Raw genomic sequence first — 26,653 nt, forward strand, 5'->3', positions numbered from 1 at the left:
TAAAAAAGCAAAAAATCGGGGGGTGCCGGAAAAAAAAAAAAAAAAAAAAAAAAAAAAAAAAGAAAATAAGAAGAAGGAAGAGTGAGGAGGGGCACAGAAGAGGGGGGACAGAAGGAGAAACTCCCGAATGAGGGACTTGAGTGAGGGGAATGAAAGGTTTCACAGCCGGTTTCACTTCCACTGAAACATGAATTTGTAAAGAGTGCCTGTTTTTTTTGCACCACCTACAATCAACAGAGAGCATGCCGGGGCTGGCAGAGCAGAAACGCACACAAAATACCTTCGACAAGGAGGTCATGAGAGACTTGAGAGCGTACACCCAATGTAAATTATGATATAATTGTGGCGAAGAAATAATGTTTAGAAAACGGATTACAAGAGGTTTAAAATGTCCAGATTAGCAATTAGTGACACTTTGGCTCCTGTTAGCACATCCTTAATCTCCTTGAAAACAGCCTGCTGGAACATCATACTCGATATACTTTGATGATGCTGGATTGACGTCAAACCATCTTGGAAGTAACAATTTAAAAATGTAGGGGAAAAAACAGTTGCAACCTGATTCTGACTCAGACTATTTTCTGAGAAGAATATGTTGAGTTCAAGGTACTGCTACCTTCATTCATCCATAGGGGTGCTGTCATATCAGTCAGTGCTTAACAACCAGCTAGTCAGCCTCTAATCACAGGGTTTCTTTGTGTGGAACCGGTTCTGCAGCACGGTCAAGTCCTGTGAGGCTAAATCATTGATGAGTAACGACAGGCTCACACTGCTCATTCAACACTTTGAGTTTTAATCCTGACTCTGTTTTCTTTTGGGTAAAGGACATTCGTTTTATCTGATCTAAGGTGCAGCTCTAGTCCATAGTTTGTTGTTTAACAGATTTCCATTCAGCACATGCAGAGCTTTTCTCATTTGTTAGATGCCGTACATTAATCATGAAGTAAACAACTTCGTGTAAACATAACACCATTAAACCAAAATGCTAACTGGAAGATTGTTTGGACTCTTGAATTATGTGAAGCACTTTGAAATGCCTTGCTGCTGAAATGTGCTATACAAATAAAATTTGATTGATTGATTGACTGATCTTGAAACTGACTGTTTTGAAGAACTTCAAGATTTTTTTTAAAATACCTGCATCTAATTTTACTTCTGGAGCTAAATCTGAAAAGTGTGACCCCTTAGATTTAAGTCCATGGGAACAAAACACAAATTGGCATAGAAAGGTGAGTCTGGCTAATGCTGAAAATGTAAAAAGAAAAACACAAAACAAACATAAAAGTATTTCTAAAGTTAACAGATTAGCTAACAATGTCTTGTTTGTGAAGTGCACACAAAAGATGTTGTGTAAAACAACAACTAGAAAACAAGACTACAGCTAATTTGTGCATTTTTGCAGAAACGCACCAGAACATTTATGGCTTCAACCATCTTTTAAAGCTTGGCTCACAGTAACTCACATGTTGTTAACTTTCCTTTGATGTTATTGTCTATAAAAGTTAAGGGAAAGGTCACATTGCCCCGTGATTTTGCAACAAAAAAGGACTTTACCATAATTTCCAGACCATAAGTCACTACTTTTTTCCACAAGCTTTGAACACTGCTATGCGGCCAATATATGGCGTTTTACCAATGAGTTTTGAAAGGTTGCACTGTTGCGTGATGAAAGGGACAGCACAAATTCAAGAGCAAATTTACCTCGACACGAACGTGACATTCAACACATTTAGCTAAGAAATCTACCTAGATTACTGCAAAATCAGACAGAAAAAAGCTGATTTGTGCCTCCGTGGATTAAGCTAAAATTTTTCTTTAACTTAAATAAAATTTACAAATGTTTTCCTTCATGACGGCTTGTGAGTAGGTTGCAGTTCACAGGGGTGTGTAGGTGTAGGATATGTGTGCACTCTGCTTGCTTCAGTCATGTTTGTCTCCAATTATTGGTTCGCTTCATTTGGGCAACGATTTTAAAACAAAAATGGTGAATAAAGCACCTGCTTCCCCTTAGAAATGAGTTGGTCTACGGGGTTTTTCAAAGCTCTCAAAGGCTGAAATGGCCTTAAGTGAGGGAGAACTTCAATCTAGCTGATGAAAAAAAAGGAGACGTAGGTTCAGTGAAGTTTCGTTGTGAACCACAGCCATCAGTGACACATTATGAGCAGCTCAGGAGACGACACCCAGGTGCTACTGATGAGAAGCCAGTAAAGACAAAAGCCACCACAAGTTATTTTAAAGCAGCTGAGCACACTCTGAGGTTGGATATGCTCTCTGCCTGTCACATTTCCCCCTTAATAAGAGTTTCTAGAAACATTTAGTAACTTAACCTCTTTTTAATTATGTAAATAATGTAAAAAAGTACATTAATTAAGTTTAAATTAAAAAAAACCGCATTAATAATATCGAGTTGACACATGTCCAGTCATTTATAAATTACAAGGAAATGTCACAGTATCTGTTCTTGCATTTTAAATAGAGTGAATTAAGTTTCTGTTTCCTGGTGACGTCAATTTCTAGTTTACTTTCATCACATTTGATATTTTGAATATTCAGGCTTTTCTGTTTATAAATACAAAAAATAGAGGCTTTTCTTTTTCATTTTCCCCTCAGTGAAGAACGTATGTCATATCTTAAAGCACAAATGTTTACATATTTATTACATATCAGACAATTAGTTAGTAAGTTGATTAATTTAATTAACCGTCGCCCCCAAAAGACTTACATGTGAGTCAATGGGTCCATGAGGACATTGGTGCCCTCAGTTCAGGGTAACAGAAATGCATTAAGAGTACGAACCAAAAAACAAAGCTAAACGAGAAAAGTTGTAAAAGCAAATATTGTAAATTAAAAAAAAAAATGGAAAAAGAAGATGCTTGAGAAATGTTTTTATAATAATTTTCTTGAGTTTTTTTTTAATGATCATAACTCCCTAATCAGGAGCCAAATTAACACATTGCTGCTGTGAGTTTCTGTATGTCATGTAAAACCAGCGGTTCACACCTCATCTGTCATAACACATCAGAGTCATTAAAAGAAGTAAATGTGCAAAGTATATCCTGCCGACAAAAACATTTTTACTTTTTACATTTCTGTGGAAGAACATTATGCCTAAAAGTTTTAGATGTTTCCAACTGTAAGCAGAAGGGAAATTATTTTTTACTTCTAAGTCAACCAACTACTTCTTTTTGCTTTATATTTAATATTACAACTAAGCACCGTCACTCCTATTAAGTAACAGACTACATGATATTAATACCAATAATTCTGCCTGTAGGACAGACAGCTTGTTCTAGGACAAGCTTAGAGGTCTACCAGACATGGATACCCGAATGAGTGGAAAAACCCAGACTGTTTTCCCACTTGACTAAATGCACAAGATACCGGAGTCATCTATCACACTCTGACCAAAGACGACCCCCAGAATTATTGTGTGCACAACAGGCATTGAAAATATCATGGAGGTAAACATATCCCAGCAAGTTTCTAGATGCCCCCACACCAGTTCTACTAACTGCTGCTAATCTGGGATCTCGACTGGAAACTCACGAGGAACAGAGACCGTGAACCTCGGTATCACTTTACATGTAAACACAGCCCAACTGCTGGCAGGACAGCATTACAAGCTTCAAGAAAGCTCCCAACATCATGTTTACATATTTTGTTTTTCAGAAGGACACTGGGGGCTAAGGCTCAATAAATACCACAACACAATTTATTTGATCGGATATGTATCTGCGGATGGCTCAGCAAGACGACTTAAGGCTCTGAGGGTGCTTCCCATCACTTTTTATCAGCAACTGTCTGACTCAGGCATTTACCCGAGGCTGTTACCTTAGAATGCTAAAGAGAGAGAGAGAGAGATAACCTTGCATTTACCAGAAATGTCATACTACAAACTGCTGCTGGCAACAGGTTGAACTTTCCCAACCGAAATTCAGGTGAAAAACGACCCTGACGCAAGAGAAAGTTGGCTCTCACCTTTCTCGAGTGACCCGCTCCACCACTTTTACGCCCCTCAGCACACAGGTTCTCCCCTGCCACATCTGGCAGTACTGGTGGAGCTCGTCGCTGCTGGACAGAGGCTGGAGTCTGACAGTGCTGAAAATCCCAAAGCTATCCTGGACGAGAACACATAACCTAGCAGAAAGAATGGAAAAAAAACAAAAAACATAAAAACTAAAAACGTTAAACACATTCCCTGACAGAAATAAGCAAGGATTTTTCATTTTAAATATTTGGAAGCATTCAGCAATTTGTTATCTCCAATGCTAACACATCAGAACTAACATACAGTTGTTTCACATTTTGCCCTGCAGACGTGTTCTAATCCCTTGAACTTTTTCATAATTGGGTTATTTAACGACCACAGACTTAACTGTATTTTTGAACAGATATAAACTAGAGAAACGTAAGATAATGCACAATTATGAGGTGGAAGGTGGGATCTGAAAAGTGTGGTGTGCAGATATACTCAGCCCTCACTACTCATTGATCCTCAAATTAACTTTTGTGTGACTAATTCATCTGTAAATTAGGTTCTCCAGTGTTGCATTTACCGTCATGGATCGGTGAAGGCCTCAGAAGTTTGTTAGAGAACAGTGAGGAAACAGCAAACAGCAGGTTTAGAAAATAAAAGAACATCCTAAAACTTGAACTACAACAGAGGTAGAAAAGTTGGTCAGAGTAGATTTAAAATCTAAAGCAACAACAGAAAATAACTTGGTATGTGAAATAGGTAGAAATATACTCAAAAGGCCAGCTGTGACTGTAATAAAAGGTGGTTTTACAACCTATTGCCTGAAGGTTTCAGAATTGTGTTAAAAAATATTGAAAACCATGCATCATTTTCCTATCATATAAGATAATAATAAGAGTCATTTAAATTTGCAGTTAATACACAAAAAACACAGCCATATCCATAGATTAAATACAACTTTGGAGAACTTATATTTTACCAACTACAGCAAAATTTGTCTTTGACGTGAATGAAAAACTACCGGTCTGTATGATGTGTGTAATAAAACTACAAACTGCAAGTGGAAGTAATAAATACTTGAGTTTCAAAAGGGCCTTCTCACCAGCTTTAGAGCTGCAGCCTAAGAACGATGACATACTGGGTTTGAAAAACAGGAAACATATTTCTTTCTTGAGGAGTATCTGTGAAAAGCAAGTGTTAAAGAAAGCTGCCAAGCAAATGTAGTGCAGGGCATCAGTTTATTAATTGTTAGGATATAAAATATAGTCAAATATAGCTGATCTATGAAGGAAACTACTGCATGCTGGAATATCTATGATGGTATATCAAAACCTGATTCAGTGAGAAAACAAACACTTTTTTTTATAGTAATGAAACGTCACTTTGTGCTTTGTCACTGTAACAATGCCGTGTTGATACTTAGTCATGACATTTGAGTGTTAATGTCAGTAGCTGGTTTGACAGGCTGCTGCTGACAGAACAGACCTTTGGCCTATAGAGTTATGAGGGAGTGAAGAGCTGAGTATTCCTGCAGTCTGCTGTTCATGGCAAGCTCTGGGTCTCAACGGCTAAAAGCTCTAGTATCAGTGAGAGTCAAGCCCAGACAAAGTCCTGTGCAAACCGAGAGTAAACACTTGAGTTCATGTACCCTAGTTTGACAAGCAGTGGCCAGAGAAGATGAGGAGGAGGAGGAGGAAACGAAGAAGGGAGGGAAAAAAAGTTTGGGAGGAGGACTGTCCACCAAGCCTGTGCATGCATCCACACACCCAGACGCTGGAGATATTTGAGGTTGTTTTCAACCACCTGATTGGAGCTATGAATGTTTTCTGTTGCTAAACATGGGGTCTGTGTTTGTCTTGAGAGACCTGGACGAAGACACGAAAATAACATTCCTGACATGTCTTTTGGTAGTCTGACCATAATCAACTATGATTATTTTCAGCCGCTACGTTGTATATTCATAGTTCCAAATCAGACATCCGCAACCTGTTGCAATGACAATATATATATATATAAAACACCACAGATGATAAGCAAAGTGAGCTGTAGGTGCTGGTCTATGATAACCTCCCAGAATAAACATATTTACAGAAAAATTCTTGAAAGAAAAAAAAAAAAAAAGCTCAAGCAAGGGAAAAATGAAGAAACCATCAGTGCTCAGCAACAGGTGTGGGAGGGGCAGAATTCTGTTACTCAATGCTACATATAATCACCGACAAACTCTGTCAGAAAGTTCCTGGAAAGTTCTTGGGTTTTAAAACCAGAACTTCTAAAAAACATTATATCCCTGGATATCGGTTGACTGGACCACGCCCCATTGGGGGTGCATTCACACCAGCCATGTTTAGTCCACTTTAATCCAACTCCGGTTCGTTTGTCTGGAAAGTCTGATTCATTTGGGTGAATGTGCAACTGAAGTCTGATGCGGAAGAAAAAAAAAAAAAAAAGCTAACTATGGTCCACCTAAAAACCTAGGTCTTGGTCGGTTAAAGTGAACTCCACTGCGGTTTGAATACATATGTGGATGCAAGTGGAGGGGAGGTCTGTCGAATAGCAGGAAATGGACCACAGGGCAGGGCATTCTGGGTAAACACAAGCAAAACAGAGGTGCAAGAATAGCGCTAATGGGAGAAAAAGCTCATGGTCTTTTACCAAACACAAAAGAGAAATTCTACAACCACGAAAATCTCACACTACTCCATTTTTAGTTACATTTTGTGAAGAAGGAAGTTGCCCTCATGTCTTCTTTAGAGGTTTTCATGTCGTTTTCTTTAGAAGTTCTTGGTTCAGCGCCACCACAGGCAAGAGGGGGAACAGGTTACTCAAAGGGTTTGAATCATTTGACACTGCAGGGTGAAACCAAACGGCACCAGCTAAAAATGAAACAAATTTAGCATTTGAGTCTGACTGATCTACAAGAAAGGAAAAAAACAAACAAAAGAATATTTGGCTCACATATTTCTGTATTCTGACCCTGCAGCCATTCTTTTTTTAAAACCTATGCTTTGATTTATGTCAAATCTCGTCCATGCTGACTTCCAAATAAGTCACATGGTTGCACTGCTAATTACTTAACTCAAAAAAATAAAACAAAAGAAAAACAACTAACTGTCAAGCAGTTAAACTCTTCTGCTCTGACGGCACGCTAGCAAAACAAACAAAAAGAAAAAACAGGGAAAACTGGCTTTGAGAACCACAATTAAGGGTTTATGGTAAAGCTCAACGACCAAGACTCCAGACCACCAGAAGCAAACTAATACAATGAAAATGAGGTAAATTCATATCTAATGAAAATTCTGGTAAAATTAAAGCAACATCTTACAACTATTTAGAAAAGCTATTCAACCACAGTTTTGTGGATGAATTTCTGCTTCTTCAAAAAACAACACTGTTATTCCAAGAAACCATTTGATAAATCCAGGTGTCCATCTTTCTGGCATCAACTATAACAAAAGTCTGGATTATCTGATAACATGTCTGCTGTGCTTTGTAGCAGCAGCAGTTGAACAACTATTTCCTCTCAGATTTATCTCTGAAAGACTTCAGACAAATTCTGCCTGACAAATGGATTAAACTTTCGTCAACCACAGACCAAAACTTGCAATCCTCAAACCGCTGTAGGAAACAATTCTGTCTTAGAAGACAAACTGAATATCAAATAGGCCCAATGGTGATGTTGCAGATAGATTCTTTTATCTGATAGTTTCAGTGATGTTGCAGATAGATTCTTTTACCTGATAGTTTCAGCTTTTGTAATGGTAAATGCCAGTTTAAGGTTTCATAGTGCATGACTGCCTCTGCTTTCGCAGCCATAAAAGTAAAAGAATGTTATCTGTGTTTTTTATATGATTAACATCTCATTTAGGAATTTTTACTTTTTTAGAATCAATGCAGATAATAATCCCACTCCATTCAAATTAGTTTAAAAAGTTCTCAGTAAAGCAATTGCGTCAAGTCATTGACTTGCAGCACTTACTCCTCCTGGATGAGAACTAAGTGAGAATCTCTTGCATTGTGTCATTGACTTTACAGCAATCCTTCATACAGAGCATGCATGGATCAGTGTGGAGAGATAAAACTCCCCTTCAATAGGAAGAAACCTCCAGCACAAGCTGGCTAAGTGCAAGAGGCCATCTGCCACGACCGACTCACCGTTTGAGAGAACAGAGTGAACACACAGAAACCCCCAAACCCACCCGCCAGATTAAGTAACTCCGTCTACTCTCCCTTTGGTCCAAAGAAGACAACTTCTGTCTTATCAGAATTTAAAAGTAGAAAGTTTAGTGTCATCCAGCCTTTAATGTACTCAAGACATGCCTGTAGACTATCAACCTGACTAATCACTGGTTCAGTATTCGTAAATTCTTATTTGAAGAAAAAAAAAAAAAAAAAAAAAAATGCTGCATGGGAAGCTGAAATACCTCGGCTCGATGCTTCTTGATACGTTATTGGCTGGCATTTGCAAAGCACCCAATCCAGGAGCACCATTTGTTTTCCTCGACTGGATGTGCCCCAAGAACAAAAATAAAGACTATAGTACTGCTAATACTAATATTGTACATATTATTATAAAAGTTACTGTTTGAACTTTTATAATAAGCAGTTTTAGAGGACGTAATCAATATTTGCAAATAAGCCAAATATTGGGTAGATGTTGTCCTTAGCCTCTGCAAATTCCAGGGGTCCATTGTAAATTGAGATTAAAACTAACGGAAATGTGCTGTGAAAATGAATGGCAATAATAGGGGATTTTTACAGAACTTTACTAGCAGTGCCAATAAATGTGGACAACACCGTGGCTTAACGTTTAACAGGAGAGCCAAACATTTTCTGGACAAAATACATTTGCGAAGGGCTTAATGAGTGATATTTGATGATTCCCAAAATATGAAAACAGCTGGTGAGGTTTTGTCTGTTGAGGAAGTATATACACTTTCACTGCTGGTGCAGCATGTTAAAACTTGAAAACTGTAGCCTGATATCTGAAAAAATATCACACATGGCAGGAAAAAAGAAAAGGGGTGATTTGGCATAAACAACTCCCCCTTCCAACTAAAAGGCACATTTCTGGTGCCATTTACTGTCTATTTTTTCCTCAAACAATCACTCTTTACTCCCCAAAAATCCTCAGTCACTGGGTACACTCAGTCACTGACCATTTTCAGGAATTTGTTATTGTGAGCGATCGCAGAATTCTCGGCAACTCAGGTTTTCTTCCAGGAAGTTCGACACTGAGTCTGAGCAAACACTCACAAACATATACCCCCTTTTAAGACACACACACACACATATACACACACACACAGTCACACTTTGGGCGCATGAAAGGCCAGTGCACAAGCACATTACTTGGCAACACAGTATAAGTAAGCGAGCCACACACTGAGAACACAGCGGAGAGATCTCATTGGAGGGGAAAGGACAGGCGGGATTCCTTCCTACGTTTTGTCCACCAATCGGGGACGGCAGAGCGATAAACATGGTTGTAACAGGATCCCTGCAGCACATTGTGTTCCCTCTAAACCAAGAAGAAGAAAAAAAACAACAACTTGCCTCCTCTTGCTTCCTGCAAACAGTTAATCTTTTTGTTTATTCTTTTCAAAATTTACGGGAACTTACCATCTCCTATCGTACAGATCTCCCTCGAGTTTTAAACGCAGAGGTTTTTAAAAAAAACACACATACACAAAAGGATCAAAAAAGAATTGCTGACCAGGAGAGTGAGTCAGACACTGGGGACACAACATGAGAGGTACAAAGTGTCCTTGTCTCTACAGAAAACGAGGCCAATGGGTTGCAGTGTAAACTACCATGCAGATCAGGCACACATCCTGGAAAAGTACCATGAATTATTGGCTTTTATTCTTCTTTAACTAAAACAGTAGTTCTGAAAGACAATCAAAATTTTCATATAAAAGCTTTTTCTGAATTTGTCACAATAAGCAGAAGGATTCATCCAGATACTTTAACCTACAGACACACAGCCACCTCTAACCTCCGCCCCAACTCGGTCTAAATCTGCACGAGTTGGAGAGAAACAGAGGCACCGTTTCCGGTCACAGGGTGGTGTTTATTTCCCAGCCACAGGAGCAGCATGGCGAGAGAGTCGCATTACAAACGCGGTTGGTTTAGTCAGTAAAGTTTGTCAGCTGACCAGAGCTTTCCTCCCCTCGCCACACTACTGCCCCCCCTCAGGGCCCCTCTACTTTTAGAGAAACCAATACTTTTATTACTCAGCAAGGAACACAAACAACAAGCCAGTGGGAGGGCCAGGGAACCGAAGGTCATATTTGAGAGATTTGCTTCAAACGCCTCATTCACTGATTGATTAACTACAATAGCAGTCCCTCACATAAACATCCAAGCTACTTATACTGGAAAGAAAGCTTATGAATGATTAGAACCTAGTATCAGTAATCCTCCAAGCTATTTAAAGCTGAACTATTCTGGTATCAATAACCTAAAAATAATTCCTTTTAAGTGGCATTTCATAATGGCCAACACTGATTCATCACTAACTCAGAAACTCTACATAGCTTTTCAGAGAGTCAGAGGAATCTGGTGTTTAGGTATGACAGTTCAAACTTCATGCAGCTGCAGCACCAAAGGTCGCATGGGGGATGAAGAGTGCTGAGGATTGTAAACAAAACCATTTAAGGTTATTTAGGTTTAAAAACAACTTATAGATGCATCTCAATAAATCAAAATACAACTAATAAATTGATTTATAATGTAATTTTTGGTATAAAGTGTTTTGGCATCAATATTTAAAATATATATCATATCATTTGTATATATATATATATATATATATATATATATATATATATATATATATATATATAGCACAGTTGAATTTATTGATTTTGTCTTGCAGCTAATAATTATCTATAAGTTGCCTGTTCACAGACTACTGTATCTCAGCGTAAACAATGGAAAGTTCAGTGAAAGGAAAAAGTGTGACAGAAAACATTGCACAACCAACCGGAAAAAGTTCACCCTTGAGAGAACTGAGAAGCAAGTTTGGAGAAACCTTTAGTTGAAAGGTAAAACAAAGCAAATAAGACCATCTTACTTCCTCCCATTGTGCTGTCTTCATTCAGCGCATGCTACATTGTGAAGGAGAGGTGTCTTAAAAAAACTTGGAAGGCAGCATAAATGTGACGATTTATTTGCGACAAATCGCATAGTAACAAGTGACATTTAACATGACAGAGTTATGCTGTTTTTTAAAAAATATGTTTAAGGCGGCTTTTCACGTAGCGTTGTGCTTCTGATAAGTGATTCAATTAGAATATAGAAACATGCTGGTAAGAAGATCTGAAGACTTTCAGTTAAAGGTAGCTCACACGGTGAAAATAGAGCTCAGATTACAATCACTGCCCCTTTCCTAATAAAAGACAACAAATGAAGTTGTATCCGCTCTTATCTGGTGATACCTTAAAAAAGAAAGACTTACAGGATGTTTATGTAATTGGACATTTGGGTGAAGATTTTGTATTAGTTTTTTTTTTTTACTTTTTTTGCGCAAAAATGTTAAAAACTGAATACAAACTTGCAAGAAAGATGAAAGCCGTTTGATTTGCTTGAACACTGAAGAAAGGGGGCTCAACCCTATTATGCAACCACAGGATATACAGTACTTGTTCAGTCTTTACAAAAAAAGAAAGCAAGCATTGTTATAAAGTAAGCTCCTACAATCATGCACAATTATAATATCTTTTCACAACAAGCAGGGTAGAATACATTTGTAGTTTAATCTCTAAATATTCCAGTTTATGTTTAACTGCATAAATATGAAGCTCTATTTATTTATTTTACAAACTATTTTCTCAATATTCTTCACATCCAAGACCAGTTCAGGAAAAACCACAAAGGAAAACATAGGCTGTTGCATCTACAGTCTGTAATCAGACTGTAATCAGACTGTAGATTAAACCAGACTGTTCTCTGGTATCAGGGAACTGAATGCAAATAAAGAGAATAACACATCAATGTAACAATGTAAACAAGAATCTCAGTTCCCCAGATTCCAAAAAGAAAAAGAAAGAATAATCACCCTACAAATAAATGCACTTTTACATTCTCATAAGTTTACTGTCAAAACTAAGAAATAAGTTGATAAAATGTCTTTCAACGCTTGTCCTAAAGTTGGAAAGTTCATTTAAATGAACAGAAGTCTTGAGTTAGGTGAAAAGATTCAAACTACAGACTTCCATAAACTATATATTTAAGTCCAATACTTTTTAATCGTTACATGCTCTTTTTGGGTTGCATCATCAGGAGACGCGGAGTTCATTTTTGTAGCAACACTTTAGGTACTTCTGCACACACTTACTTTGTTGAAGTTTTTTTTTTTTTTTTTTTTTTTATTAAAGCAATTACAACATTCAGTAAATGGTATATGAACTGAAATTAAATGACCCATTTCCAGCGATACTGACCACACAAAGTATTTTATACGAGAGTCTCATTCAGGGATTCAAGCTCACAAACACGCTCACTTTCACGCAAAGACGCACAGATCAGTAACCAGCTTGAGAAACAATCTACAAAAGACAACCAGTCTACCCACTAGCCACAGTCGCCTTTTGTAGAAGTCTGTCTGCATCTCTCTATCTAACAGGACATCTGTCCATTCCACCTCACAAAACACCTCCATATCTACCAGACTGTGAGGATATTTCTTGTCAAATTCCCTCTGCAGGTGAAAAATGTGCTCCATCTTCACATTTTGCTCCATCTTCACAGACATGCATGTCTACATGTCTGTTGGTTTTAGTCAAACCTATGTTTTAGTCAAACCTATTTATTATCTGAATGGTTTTTGGTCGGAGGAATTAATTTACTAAGTCTCTAGCATGCAGAAGACTAATAGGGCTTTGATTGATTTGACTGTATGAGAAGACCTCTATAAGGAAAGTCTGATAGACTGAATTGAATATATTAAATTTAGTGGATATTTTAGTGCAGTGAGTGTGGATACTGATTCAATGCTGGCTCATTGGTGAACAAGAGTTTATGAACATACTGCTGTATTTCCTGAGAATTGGCCAGAAACAACAGGAGGGAGACTGGATTCAATTAAAAATGTTTGTGTCCTTTGTCAAGGAATGCCATATGGCTGGAGACAGCATGAGCACTCTGTGGGGCCTGCTGCTCTGTGAACAATAGCTCGACCACTGAGACACATCATGTCACGCAGGAGAAACATATGGGCTCTGAAAAAAGTCAGCATGCAAATCCAACAAAAGAAAGAAATTCAATTGTAGCAAATGACACAAAGTAGGAGAACATGATTTAATTTATTCTGTTTCTTTTGGCATCACGTAATAAACCAAAAGGCCCCCCCGGACTGCCAATTATCAGGCTGTTTAACAGTACCTGGTTTTTCCTTTCTCTGCAGTAGGAGGAGCCGTGGAGGACCGAAGGGATGCTCTGTGTTTGAGAAAGGACACAGGGGAACAGTCTGCCATTGGGACGGAGTAAACTCTTTGGACAACCACATCCACATCCTGGTCCACATTGCCTGCCTGGCCAAGTCCTTCAATGGCCTCCAGGAGAGAGAGACAGGGTCTCGTTCCAAAAGTGCAGAGAACATCAGATGCTGCAACCTGTGAGAGGAAAGAAGCAGAACATTTTGACAAAACAAAAAAATCTAAAATGTGTGGCTTTTTGGGGATACATTTATTGATCAGTGTTGACTGATAGAAGTCAACACCTCCTCTCCGCCCCCCCACAAAAAAAAGTAATGTGAAACTCACAAAATCAAGTTTTATTTGTTTTGTGTAAATATGAAGCAAAAAAACAATTTTAAAAATAACTGAAAGCCAATAGATACAAGCATGTCAATTTTTTTGCTTCATTCAAAACCTATTGGAAGGTGAAGTAAATGACAGTGCAAACTATTATGATGCTATAAACCAGTGGTAATTACACTCTTATTTACCTTTGAAGTTTTTAACTTGAGTTGGTAATTAACATCTCACCTACTATTTTGCCCAAGGTAACTCCCATGACCAAATTAAGGCCATTAAAAGGCATCAGACAACATATTTTTTATTGCACACAAGGAGGGAGTTTTGAGGAGGATGTGTTAAAAACACACGGTTCCTAGGGAAAAAAAAAAAAAAAGAATCTTTCCATTTATTTGTAATTGCTTAAATATTTTTAAGTAAATAAATGTACGAGCAAATCCATCACTTGTGACACTTCTGGAGTACACACTGAGAACATAACTAATTGTGCCGGGATAAGTCCTCCACCATGACTATTTATTATTCTTTACGCCCAGGATTATTTCCAAGACACTGCGATGAACCCTGCGGCAAGCAACCACAATCTGTAAAAGTACAGCTGTGATTTTGTAAATATGAGTTCATAAATAATATCGACGGGAACCTCTTGGATCCTTGTTCTTTTGCACAATAACTGAACCTGAGAAGAACCTCAAGGCTTGTAGCAAAACTACTCTGCATGCAGTTCTTCAGCGATGTCGTTATGTGATTAAGTGCTGATTTTTCTGACTGATTACATTTTTCTCCCTCAGCTGAAGCGGCATTATTCAGTTTCTTCTCAATTTTCAGCTATAAATACAGTTGGGGTAGTGTCGATATGTACATACCTGCTTTGCTCTGCCTTCACTTTTGGTCTTGCATTCATCCAGGAGTCCAAAAATCTGACCCAAAAAATAAGGCAAGCGCCTCTCCGCAGACAGCCAGATCTTTGGTAAGGACATATCATCTGGCTTGGAAGCAGATGACACTTTCTGGCTGAAGTGAGTGCTCAGGATAACAGGACAGATGAAGCCCTCTATAGACAGACTTTGCCTGTAAAGAGAAAACGACCTGTTAAAATACAATATCTTGCCAAAGTATTGAGCTTTTCCACATTTTGTTATATTGCAACTGAAAGTATTTTATAGGGATATTGCAAAAAAAGAAAAGAATGCCTGTTAAAAGGAAGGAAAATGACACATCTGCAAATGGAAATCTATAAAATGTTTGCATTTCTTTTCAGCAGGAGTCAATACCTGTAAGAAGTTCTTCTCACTGCAAATTCAGTTTAAGGTTTTTGAGGAATGTCTTGTGTTTCTACAGAATGATCTTCTTACCGATTGAGCTTTGCAAAATTACCTTAAGCTTGCTCGATACAAGTTAAGATCTCAGTGAACAGCAATTTTCAAAGCTTGCCACAAATTCTCAGTTGGACTCGTATCTTGATTTGACTGGGCCACTCATTGTGAGCTGCTGTCCTTCCGGACAGCGATCGCCTGACCCAGTTCCAATGTTATTCCAAAGCTTGTACCAGACTTTTATTTCAATATTCCTCTGATCCATCTCTTCTTCAGCTCTGACCAGCTTCCCTATCCCTGCTGAAGGAAAGCCTCCTTACTGCATGATGCTGCTACTACCACCACATATTCAGGGCGAGTTCTCTGCCTCGAATTTTGTTTTGCAAATAAGCCAACATTTTTAAGTTTGATCTTGCGTGACCAGATCAAACTGAATATTATTCCAAATATTCAGTATGACTTCTTGCAACAGACTGCTATGCCTTGTTAAGTTTGTAGTTCTATCACTCAGAATTTGGCTGATGGGTTTAATAATTCTACATACATCAAATGTCAAAAATTTGATTTTTGAGAGGTACTCTCTTTAACATCTCCACATCTTTACCAGTGAACTGGCTGGTTTGTTCACCAAGTCTCTCCATCAAACTATTGAGGGATTCAAAAAACTACTGTATTTAAACTATAATTAGACTATATACTGGTGGACTCTGCTTACTTATTAGGAAACGTTCAAAGCCTGTCTCTGGCACCAGATTACATTTAGGAGAGTCGGAGGAAAGAGGACTTCAGATTTTTAGTTAAAATAAAAAACCCGTGTCTCCCCACCCCCCACTTCACAATTATGCACAGCATGGTGTTGACTCTATCCCATAAAATCCTAATAAAATACACTGCAGCTACAAACTCAAACTCCAATAGTTCTAACAGTGCTAAGTGGTTGTGCTACGCACTGTCGCAGCTGTTGTGTTTTAAGCCTCGACTCTACAAGTTCTCTAATTTATTGGTTGGAAAGAATTGATTTTAAGAGCAGAAACAAAGCAGAAATTTAAAGATCGACAGTATGCTGAGCAAAAGAAAGAAAAAGACGATTCTACTTTAGTTATATTGCTCGTCTGAGGACAAAAAAAAAAAGTGAATAGAAAAGAATGTTCCATAAATGTAGGGGGGCTGAAAGCTTGAGACAGCGTGAATGTCAAAACTCAGATTAGCTGCCAGCCACCTCCACAGGACTGTTTACGACTCCGCACAACTGCAACTTCAAATATCTTAACTTTCTCTAACGCATGTTGCAAACACCAAAGACACCTTCCAACAGTGGGAGACTGGTTGAAAAAAATTCAAATGTGATGCTGTCTGTGGAAAAAACACAACTTTGTTTCTTAGAAAATGAAAAAAACAAAACAAAAAAAAAACACCACAGTCAAAAAGTTGTAAGTGAAAAAACAAGTCAATTGAGAATTTTTTGTGTACGTCTTCTATTTAAGATCATTTAAGTCATTTCTTTTATTACCATTCAGAGTAAAGATCCCCACACCCAAGTGTCATTTACACAGGGGCTCAAGAAGGTGAATAACGGCCAGGCATTTATCCCACATGTTACACAGATAATGGTGGGATGACAGCTTACCACTGACTCAGAGCCAAGAGTGCACTTTGTGACTGAAACTGCAGGGCATGTTTCAGCGTGTTTTAGACAAATGCTGATTGTAAGTGATGAGAAATTAGACACGCAGACGAGTGGGAAAAATTGAATCAACTCGTGGGAATTTTTTTTTTTTTTTTCCCCCCCCAGGCAGGTAAAGAATTCATTTGCTCTTAAATTATATCAATTTAAAGTCAATATTGTTGGAACTGGCCTTTCCTTTTTAAACAAATGAAAATATACTACAACAGGTTCTCATTAGTGTATATTTAAACATAACCTTAAAAGTACAAAACACAAAACAGGTTACGCAATACCAGCATTTATTAAGGAAAGACGGGCCCAAAACCAAAAACTGAGCCAAGTACGTCTTTTCTGCTTCAAGACAGGGTTTTATGAAGATAAGTAGCAGACAGCTGCTGCCAGTCAAAGGCTGGCAGGAGATGATAGAATATTGGGGATTTTATCATCTGCAGAGCATTTCCAAGATTAAAAGAGTAGTGTCTCAGCAAGATCTTCAGAAACCTGTCTGTGAGTTTATCTTTACTTGGTTTGATTACTACAACAGTGTCTTCACAGGTCTACCTGAAAAATCAATTAGATAGCTGCAGCTGACCCAGAGTCCTGTGGCAGGAGTTCTCACTAAAACCAGGAGGATAGAGCACATCACCCTAGTTATTAAGTCCTTACACTGGCTCCCTGTAGCTCAGGGCTAAATGTTAACGTAGGCAAAAGCTTTGCATGACTTAGGTTTGGAAAGTTGTATTTCAATTAATCACAAAACTTGCAAAGTGTCCTTTGGTGAGATGGGGACCTTGGTAGAGATGTTTGGCAATAATGCAAAACATGTAATATGCCTTCCTGCCCACATGGAAAAATAAAAGTTGTGAACAATGATTCACTGCGCTGTTTGAGAATTGTAGTCCGGCTGTAATTTTATCAATGGCAGCAGAGGAAGTGAAGAAAATTGTTCAGTCCATGTTAGTCACGCTTCCAGATATTGAATTAACATTAACAACCATCTTGTTCGGCTCAGAACTTCTCTCATTGCAGTGTGGGGTGGTTGTTTACAGCCCAGACAATTTCCGGTAAGCTTCATAGCGTCGAACTGGAGCGTTTTATACATCACAGACAAACGTTAATGACTGTGTAAAATTTAAAACCTCAACAGAGTCCACTCCTCCAGAAAGTAATGGTTTCTCAACAATCAAAAGTTCAGACCCTCAAGACGAAGCATAAAGTAAAACAAGGGATAAGCTAACAAGTAAAGGTTAGCTGAAATGGGGTGATGTGAGAAATGTTGGAGATCCTGGAGAGGAACCAGGCATGCAGGGAGAACATGCAAACTCCATGCAGAAAAACCCTCAGGCCAGGATTTGAACCCCAAACTTCTTGCTTTAAAGGAGCAGTGCTACCAACTGCAACACTGTTCAGTTATTAGGTTAAAATTGTGGTCATCAGATAAGCTACTGAATTAAGAGACAAGCTTCTGAATTTCATCTTCCATTTTTGTGTAATAAATTATTTCAGCTTGGAATCTGCAATGTACGTTTCAGGTTAAATGTAAAATATTCTAAAACCTTCTAAAGACAGATCCAAGGATTTGAAAAAAAAAAATCTCTTACAACTAATAATAACCAATTTGACTATAATAAACAACAGATTTTTAGTAAAGCTAAATAAACAACTAGCTCTGTCAAAAAGAGGTACTTGCATAGTTGCAGCGCACACCCTTAACCACAGCAGATGGTACCAGCAAATCTTCTTGTTGTTGTTACAATCATCGGCACTTTATGCCTTCAAGCAAGACGATTACTACCAACATTATGTGCTTGCCACATTCTGTACAAGCTGTATTTTAACCCTGTTGGAACAAACACTTTGACGACTCATTTGATGTTATTGTACAACTCATTTCCCCGTATGATCATAGAACAATAAGTGCTTTTTTACTGCATAGGTTCTTGCTAAAAATGGAGAACCATTTAAATGGCATAACATTAAAAAATATTTTAAAACCGAGTAGTAGTAGTTTACTCAAAGTAATGGTGAAGAAAAACAATTGCAATAAAAACACTGAAAAGAAAATCTAAACGATGTCAACGCAACTATTAACATAAGAGGACAGAATTTGAGTGATTTTGACGCACGCCGTCCAAACGGAGCAGGAAATGCTTAAAAACTTATAACAGATAAAAGCAACAATAATTTTGCACATTTACCACAATGTGCACATAGAAATCACAAACAAGAGATCATAAAGCAACAAAAAGAATAAAAAAGAAAAGAAAAAGTATTGTGTGTGTGTATATATATATATATATATATATATATACACACACACACACACACACACATATATATATATGTATATACGTAAGAGCTGCACACAATAATGTTTTTAACCACCTCTCAGTAATTAAATTATACATGTAAGATAAGAAATTATTTCTATTCATAATAAAATTACTTCTGGTTCATAAAGTATTTGATGGGAAACTCCTTAACCGCTGCCAAGGTTTTGCTAAATTTTACATAGACCTGCTTCTCCCATAAAGTCCTAAAGCAAACAATCATGCTACAACACACCCCGGACGTGACGCTTATCAGACCAACATCTCGGCAAAGATCGGTAATCATAAAAGATTGAATTTAATCTTTGCAGAGTAGAACATGCTGTTCATGAGAACCAGCACAAAAACCAACAGGAAGTGACCCCATTGTCAACAGGTGAGTGGGCAGCTGTCATCATCAGACAGGTAGCTGGCTTAAGGAGTGGCCCGGCTGCTGCCGTCACAGTTTGTCGGTGAATAAGCCCTGCAGGTATTTCCGCTCGGGGCTCGGCCCACTCACAACAAGGAGTGGGAGGTGGGAGGAGCCAACCTACTCTGCAGGAATTATGTGGGAGGTTAACCATCCATGCGACACAGGAAACTGATAGGAGGAATTTTACTAGATGTGCTGATCCTCTCATCTCTGTTTTTTTCCATTTCGACCTGTTCAGTGTCTGAGAAAATTGGACTGATCAATAAGTTTTCTGGATATTTTAAGCTTGACAGCAGATTCTTATGGTTATGAAACGGTGTTGAAGTAAAAACATTTTTCTTTACTTAGGACGTTAATTTACTCAAAAATAAAAACCAGATGCATAAAAACATGAAAGTAATTGACAGATTTTACAGTGCATAATTGCATAAAAGAGTGATTTCCTTAGTCTAGGTTTTTTTTTTTGAATAGTCATGACTCTATAACAGCAATGCTGAAGCAACAGGGAGGCGCTAAAGTCAAAGATACTTTCAAACCACCATGTGTTTTCAATCTCAGCCCTCTGGCTCCCTCCACTCTCCAACTCCCAAATGCTCCAGAAAATAATCCTACAGTGTTTTTTCCCCAGCTTTCTGGAAATGACCTAACTACTGCCAGGAAGAGGAATGTGAAGAATTCCCTGGAGCTGTGCGTGACGTCAGAACGCTGAGGAGGCCCCTTCGCATCCGCCAGCCTGGATATTCCAGAGAACACTCAAACCCAAACTCCCAACAGCTGGAGTCAACTGCTGCCTTGCTCCGGCTCCAAAGCACTCCCAAAAACACCTCCACCACCCCCACACCACCATCCGAGAGACTGATCCTCGCATCTGCACTTTAAGTTCTTACTGTTATACGCTGAGAATAGTAAAAGCATTACACCAACACCCAATTAGCAGTTCAAAATAAAGCTAAATGCTTGTGCAGCCTTTGAGAATGCCTTTCTAAGATTCTTTTCTAAGGTTCCTTTATTCTATGAAGTATTTTAAGTTTTGTGTTGTGTAACTTTCTGCAATAAGGTTTTTTTCTGCGTAGTTTTTGATCGCCAGCCAAGACACCATTCAGAAAGAAACAACACAAAACTTGGAAATCCAGTAAACCGACTCTCCATATCTATCGCCCACCCTATTTGTGCTGCTATTTTAAAACTATTTCAGTAAAAATAATTTTGTCTAAGTCATAAGTGAATCAACAGTGAATCCAGAAATGATTTTAGTTGCTGGTTCAAGGTTCAAACCAGATGCTTAAAAACTTAAGCATCTGGTTAATAATACAAGCCTTGTTGTCTTATATTATTGTTTTATATATATTTTGATTTGTTTCATGACACATTTAATCTGTCAACTTTGGTGAGAATTTTCTACCTCACACACTGAGATAATCATAAAATGACACAAAAACAGAACCATAATATCCGTCTATAAAATTCCAAAGATTTGAGAAATGTTTGCAGACGTTTGTCTCTGTCACGTCACCTTCTACATTTGTGTCCTCCTGAATCTCAGATTTAGGTGTTTGTGATTTCACTGCTTTACAAAATATAATGGCTTCCCTCAGTGACTTTTGGCTGGAGAGTACTTGTGATATCATTATATGGTTCCTTGTAAATGTGTTACATGGTTTTTCCACTAACTACAGCTTGGCTGTGAAGCGGTTCAAAGGCAGATCTGACCACTACCAATCTACACTAGCCCCCACTGCGGACAAGAAAACAAATCTGTTAATGTTATGTCCATTTATAACCGTTTGCCGTTTTATATTTACACCCAATTCTAAACTTTATTGCAAGCAAAAGTATGATCTGCAAGAGCAAAATTCACAAAATCAATAATGTGTTTAATGCAGAAATAATTGCTCGGCTTCATCTTTCTATGTGGTGGGGTGCATTCACTAGTGAGGAAAACCTAGACACTAATTTTGCAGATGATGCCAAAACAGAGGGCTTATTAATGTAAGTGAGCAATGGCATAGATGGAGGTAGGAAGTCCAACTGAACCTGAAACAAGCGATCTTGTTTCAGCTTCTAAAACACTGCATCTAAAACACATCTAGTGCTTCATCTGCAGTAAGGCAAACAAGCTGCATAGGATAGTGATGGGATCTCAGATTCTGGATCTGTCAGAGTGACTGCAGGAACATGGTCTTGGACATTCTCAAGCTGCCTTAAATTTGCAGATAAAGTCCTTTGCAGTCCTTTTTGCCCGTTACTAAAATTGATTCTAGTGACCAAGATCAAACAGATAATGGGGAGCAGTGGGTGCTTTCTGAGCTCATTATTTGACCACAATACTGCACTGTCAAATTTGCATACCTGCAGCCCTAGTTTTATGTTGCTTATGTTTTTACCTATTTATGTTTCGTCTCATCTGTTGAGTCTGTAAGGAATCGCCACTGAAAGTTAATTGTTTTGTCGTCTGCCATCAGGTGTAGTATGAAGTCTGATCTGATTTGATTATTCACACCCAGGAACTCAAACCTGTCTGCAAGATTTCCAACTGCTGGCGTTTTTAAACAGCAAAGTCCAATCAACAGATGAATATGAACTAAGGGGGCTTTGAAGTTCATCACACGGTCTCACCAAGGTGGGTATATGTGGATGACATCTCCTGGTGCAGGAATCAGCTGAGCTGCCGTCTCTCTGTTGAACAACACCAACATCCGAGTGGTTTCCTCGGACACGGCGTTTCTCTCCTGGTGGCCGTCTCTGGGGGGCTGCTGGTGCTCGCAGTGCGCCAGTTGCATGCTGGACTCCTCGTGGACCTCCAGCACCTCTAGCACCAGCACACCAGGCCGGTCCACTGGAGAGCAGAGCAACAAAAACACAGATGTTGAGAGTCTGTTAAGCGTCTGTGTACAGAGTGTACTAAGACTCTAGCAGACTGCTGCTCTCTGTGGGACCCGTTATACGTTACAACAATGATTCACTTTTAGAATCAGAACAATTTGCACTGCATAACAGGCTGAGTTGGAAATGAAACGCAGTAAATCCCCAGAGATGTCGGTGCAAATATTTGGAATTTCACCACAATGCTGAGTGAGCTTCAAGCCTGCACTGCAAGAGTGTAAAACGATAAACAGGAGGGGCAAATTGTGGCAAAGCCCTGCAGACATGCAGTAAATCAAACTAAGATAAGACAGCGATGCTTAAAATTGGTCTGTAAACTTGACAGCTCCAAGTAAAAAAAAAAAAAAAAAAAAAACAGCATGAGAGGGTACCAGAACAACATTTCATTGTGTGGATATGCGATTGGCCAGGGGGAAGGGGTGGGTGAGGGGGTTAATATAATGGTCATAAATCACAGAGATATTGCTACAGAGAAATTATTTTTTAACATGTATCTGTCCAAACAAGACAAATACTGTACAAGTTAACACTTATTTTCTGCTCTGAGAACTTAGGTTTCAAATGACAAAACCCCCAGAATAGCTGCATACTGTACTACATACCTCTACGTAGCATTCAATGACTTTAAACTTTCTGACATTTTGCCATACTAAAACCACAACCTTTTATGATTTTAATAGAGCATTACAAAAAAAGTGCTCAGTTGATAATTAGAAAGGAAAGAATTCATGGGTTTTAAACAAGTTCTGAAGAGTGTGGCATCTGTAATCAACCTCTCAAAGTCAATATTTTTTTAAAACTACCTTTTTGCCATACGTCTCTTGCCAGCTTTGCACATAAAGATTTTTATTTTTGCCCACGCTTCTTTGCAGAAGACCTCTAACTGAGTCAGACTGGATAGAGAACACCCATCTTCAGGTTTTGCTACAGATTCGCAATTGGATTGAGATCTCAACTTTGACAAGGTAATTTAAACACAAGATTGTGATTTGATTAAACCATTCCATTGTTTCTCTCATTGTATATTTAGAGCTACTGTCCTGCTGTAAGGTGACACTTCACCCCAGACTAAGGAGTGCTGCAGCCTCCAATAGCATTTCATCCAGAACTGCCCTGGATTTACCCCCCCATTCATTTCTTTACCTCAAACTCACCATGACTCTGAAGAAAAGCACCCCTACAGCATGATGCTGCTTCACTGTGGAGCTGCTGTGCTCATTGCAGCGTGCAATGAGCATAGCACTTAACCAGAGCTCACTTAACCAGAGCCTCTTTGTTGCGTCTCCAACATTGGTTGCAGCAAGCTTCCTTCTAGCATCTCTGTATACAGATGAGGTCTATAAAGTGTACAACTAATAGCTGTCTTGTCAACAGATACTATTGTTGCCCAGCCTGTCAGTTTAGAGGTCAGCCATGTCTTGGTAGGTTTGTTTTTCCATTTTGAGATGATGCATTTGAACAGTACTTTGTAAGATATTTAAACTTGGAATATTGCTCTATAACGTCACCATGCTTTTAACTGTGTGTTTGCTGTCATAATGTGACAAAACGTCTAAACGCTTAGGGAGCATGGATTCTTTTGCAAGACACTACCTCAGCCTTTGTCTTACACAGAGAAATAACACTTGATGAAATAATATGCACGTGTGTGTATGCGACACACAAGTACTTTACAGCAATTATAAACATGCATCCTCTATCAGCATGGACCAGCTGGAGAACATTGGTGTTATTGTTAAATATGAGTCAGGGAGTGAGTCAGATGAAACCGATCGAACTGCAAAAAACACAAAAAAGTGTTAGAACACATGCAGAAGTTTATATTCTAAATCCTGATGTTAGCTAAGTGACTTCAACCGTGTGAATGCTCAACACAAACAGATTAAATCAAATGATGATAATGCTTCGAAATGAGGTCAAGTGGGTGTAAACCAACACATTCTTAATCCCTTGTTTAACCCCATGACTGCCCACAAACCTTAAGATGTATTTGTGGGGTGTTTCGTTGTTCCATAGTCAACTGTCACCTTTGAGTAAGCTTGTGTCCTAAAAAAAGGAGGTACTTAAGAACCTGAACATACTGGTGGTTTAGTACACCACGGAAAGGAAAAAGGAAAAAAAAAATGAACTAGGCAAGCAGTTTCCTGTCACCTACATTGTGAGTTCACAGCTAAGTGTCACAGTAATCAAACTGCAGCCAACACTTCCTTTAAGCGGCCCCTCCATACTAACACATGTTTGAAGAAGGAAAAAGAAGAGCAGTTAACAAGAAAAAAACAAAACAAAACACCCGCTCAAGAGATGGGTTTCATCCCACTCACGAATCAGTTCAGTGCTGAACTTAAACAGTGATTCAGTTACATACATGCGGAACATCCTGATGGGATCTACCTTACAGAGTAGGTCTGTGTGACGCGGTTCACCTGTTGTGGCTGCTGCTACTGATGTGTCAGAGATGGACTTGTGCCTCCAGAAACTGATAGCTGACCTCTGCCTGCAATGAAGTCGGTTCAGCCTCTCTGCCAGACCTCCACTGTGGAACAAACACACACGAACACACACACACCCGGGGAGATGATGTAATGTGATAAATTCACACAGAACATATGACCTAACCAATGCTTGAGCAGATCTGTTTGTTTCAAAGAGAAATAAAAGCCTTTCTGATGCAGGCAACAAGCATGCAGATAGCCATCTGTCAGATTGTTGGGCTTAAACGACATTTAGCACCCACATGATGACACCAGGTGTCCCTTTCATCGTCCCTTCTGCAGTGGAAACGTTGCAATCAAAGTTTGACTGTCACCTGGCAGAGAGCAATATGTCTCGCCTTTCTTTGTTGAATTTGCTTGTTCCTATGATGAAGCAATACACTGTAGGAGTTTATACAGCAAATGGCTTCATTTAAGGAGGTAGTATATTTTTGTAGTTAATGTATTTATACATATTTAACATTTTCCTAATTCTTCCAGGATAAAACCCTAAACTTTAGCATATTTTATTAGCGATTATGCAAGATAAATCAACACAAATTTGATTCCAATTGTGAAGTGGAAGAAAAAAAAAGATGCATTGTTTACCATATTAATTACATATTACAAAATCAAAATTGTATCAAGCTCTCTTTACTTTCACACCCCTAAAAAAAAAATCTAGTCCAACCTACAAGCCTCTGAAGTCTTACTAGTAATTAAGTAATAATCGACAAAGTCGCTCTTTGTACAAACCTCAGAAGCTTGTACAAAAACAGTGAGCAATCAAGGATCATGGCAGACACGTCAAAGAAAAACTTGTAAAGTAGTTTAAAGATGCATTAGGTTATAAAACTGTATACTAAGCTTTGAATATTTTTGCAGAGCTCTTTGCAAAAGAGTATGGCACAACTGTAAACCTACCAACACACGGCTGCTCACCTAAACTCGGCAGGATGACTAATAGAGCATTAATCAAAGAAGCCGCCAAGAGGCCCAAAGGAACTCTGGAGGAGATGCAGGATACGCTCCTTAGGTGAAAGAAAAAGTAGAGTGCTACTTTTCTAAAAAGAGGAATAGTTGTTATAAATCTAGCTTTTTTTTTTTTTTAAGAATTGTAAGCAGAAAGCCATTGTTGACTAAAGCAATAAAATAAAACTGACATTTTGTTGTATACCACAAGTCATGTAGATGACACAGTAAACCTGTGGTAGAAGGTATTCTGCTTTGCCGAGACCACAGCTGATCTTTTTGGCCTAGACGGAAAAACGGATGTGAAGCACTGTGTATAAACTATGTCCAACATGACATACAGCTGTGACAGCACCGTGCTATTAGAGGGGGAGGAGGTGTCACAACTGATGGAGGGCAATCCTGGGTCAACAACACAAAATCACCTTTCTGTTAAAAACGCTCACCTTCCCGCAAAACGACAAACCTGCCCCGAAAATATATCCAAAGCTAAACGGGACGGCCTAGATCCGAGCATATTCATGTATCCAAACGGCTCTGCCAAAGTTCAGACCTAACTAAAATAAGAAACCGTGGCAACACTTAAAAACTGATATTCACAGAAGTCATTAATCAAATCTGAATGAGTTTGAGGTTTTATGCAAAGAGGAATGGGACAACGGTTCAGTGCACGGATGTGTAAAGCTAATAGAGACGCATCCCTCGTGCCATTACACCTCGAGATGTAATGGCATCAAATGCACACCACTTTTTTAAAGATTTTCTTTTTTTTTTTTTTTTTTTTTTTTTTTTTTTTTTTTTTTTAAAAAAAAAAAAAAAATTTACTTTTTTTCCCCTTCACAATTATGTCTTTTTGGTTTATTTTTTAC

General features: G+C 38.5%; 1 protein-coding gene across 3 annotated transcripts in view; it reads right to left on the minus strand.

Annotated features, from left to right (window-relative positions):
- The window catches only part of spidr (scaffold protein involved in DNA repair), a 50,357-nt gene that overhangs the window by 14,382 nt on the left and 9,322 nt on the right, over nt 1-26,653 (minus strand). For all 3 annotated transcript variants that reach the window (XM_015038979.1, XM_015038987.1, XM_015038994.1), the window contains 5 exons: nt 24,765-24,874; nt 22,075-22,294; nt 14,601-14,805; nt 13,361-13,590; nt 3,979-4,137 (listed from right to left, as the gene is read on the minus strand). In XM_015038979.1, the coding sequence (XP_014894465.1) occupies nt 3,979-4,137; nt 13,361-13,590; nt 14,601-14,805; nt 22,075-22,294; nt 24,765-24,874 (924 nt within the window). The remainder of the gene's footprint in view (nt 1-3,978; nt 4,138-13,360; nt 13,591-14,600; nt 14,806-22,074; nt 22,295-24,764; nt 24,875-26,653) is intronic.

The sequence above is a fragment of the Poecilia latipinna genome, unplaced genomic scaffold (assembly GCF_001443285.1).
Source record: "Poecilia latipinna isolate Pla-1442-1.1 unplaced genomic scaffold, P_latipinna-1.0 Scaffold27, whole genome shotgun sequence".
In the NCBI taxonomy this organism is placed as follows: Eukaryota; Metazoa; Chordata; class Actinopteri; order Cyprinodontiformes; family Poeciliidae; genus Poecilia; species Poecilia latipinna.